Source organism: Brachyistius frenatus, unplaced genomic scaffold, assembly GCF_029030835.1.
Source record: "Brachyistius frenatus isolate BFR_SWC_R1_liver_20210118 unplaced genomic scaffold, ASM2903083v1 Contig_196, whole genome shotgun sequence".
Lineage (NCBI taxonomy): Eukaryota > Metazoa > Chordata > Actinopteri > Embiotocidae > Brachyistius > Brachyistius frenatus.
In genome coordinates, this window is record NW_027210795.1 from 312,501 (window position 1) to 313,234 (window position 734).

Sequence of the window (734 nt, forward strand, 5' to 3'; positions counted from 1 at the left end):
AAGACAATAGCTGTCAGTGAACGATGCGCAAAACAATAGGGGGACTATCACCGCATCTGAGATCTGCAAGAAGGCAGAGGGTTGTCAAAGGGCTGCGTGATTAAATAACATCTGTCAGTGTGGCAATCGACAGAAAAATCTCACACACGCACACAAGGTACCATGAAAGAGAGAGCGACACATATTTCCACACACGGCCACCACCGGAGCTGCGCTTCAAGTAGCCTACAAGCGGCCGGAAATGTACTTACAGTTCGGAGGAACTGAATTTCATCCTCTCCTTCTCCACCTTCAGCCATGGCTGCGAAGGAGCCTGTTCAGACTCCGCTGGCTCCTCTCTCCTATCGATATTAGCATATAGCTAATCCACCGGCCATACAGCGGGGGAGACTACCGCAGCATGTGTCACTCAAGCCGCTGTGCTCACGCCCCGCTCGCCGCCCGGAGGAGGAGTGTGTGTCAGCAGCATCGGTGGCGCTGGAGCAACTGGGGACGGTGTGGGGATGGGAAGCGGGGAGAAGCCAAGTCCTGTAGTCAAGATACAGCAGCGGCGGGGTCTTTATCTTCGACGTCACCGGCACAGCTTATTAATTCAGCCGTGAAAGCGCGAATATTCAAACAATCGGTGCGCCAAAATTGAGTCCCACGCTGCTATCCACATCCGTTTTCTCTGCCTGATCTGTGCGCATTCCCAGACAGCGGAGAGTCGGTGTGAGCCGCGCAGTGTTTGTCAC

At 54.2% G+C, this 734-nt stretch overlaps 1 protein-coding gene across 1 annotated transcript in view; it reads right to left on the reverse strand.

The window, feature by feature from the left end:
- LOC138632848 (ryanodine receptor 3-like) overlaps positions 1–734 on the reverse strand; it is a 92,729-nt gene extending 91,995 nt beyond the window's left edge. The window contains exon 1 of the mRNA XM_069718698.1: positions 252–734. Coding sequence (XP_069574799.1) covers positions 252–299 — 48 coding nt within the window. The 5' untranslated portion in view covers positions 300–734. The remainder of the gene's footprint in view (positions 1–251) is intronic.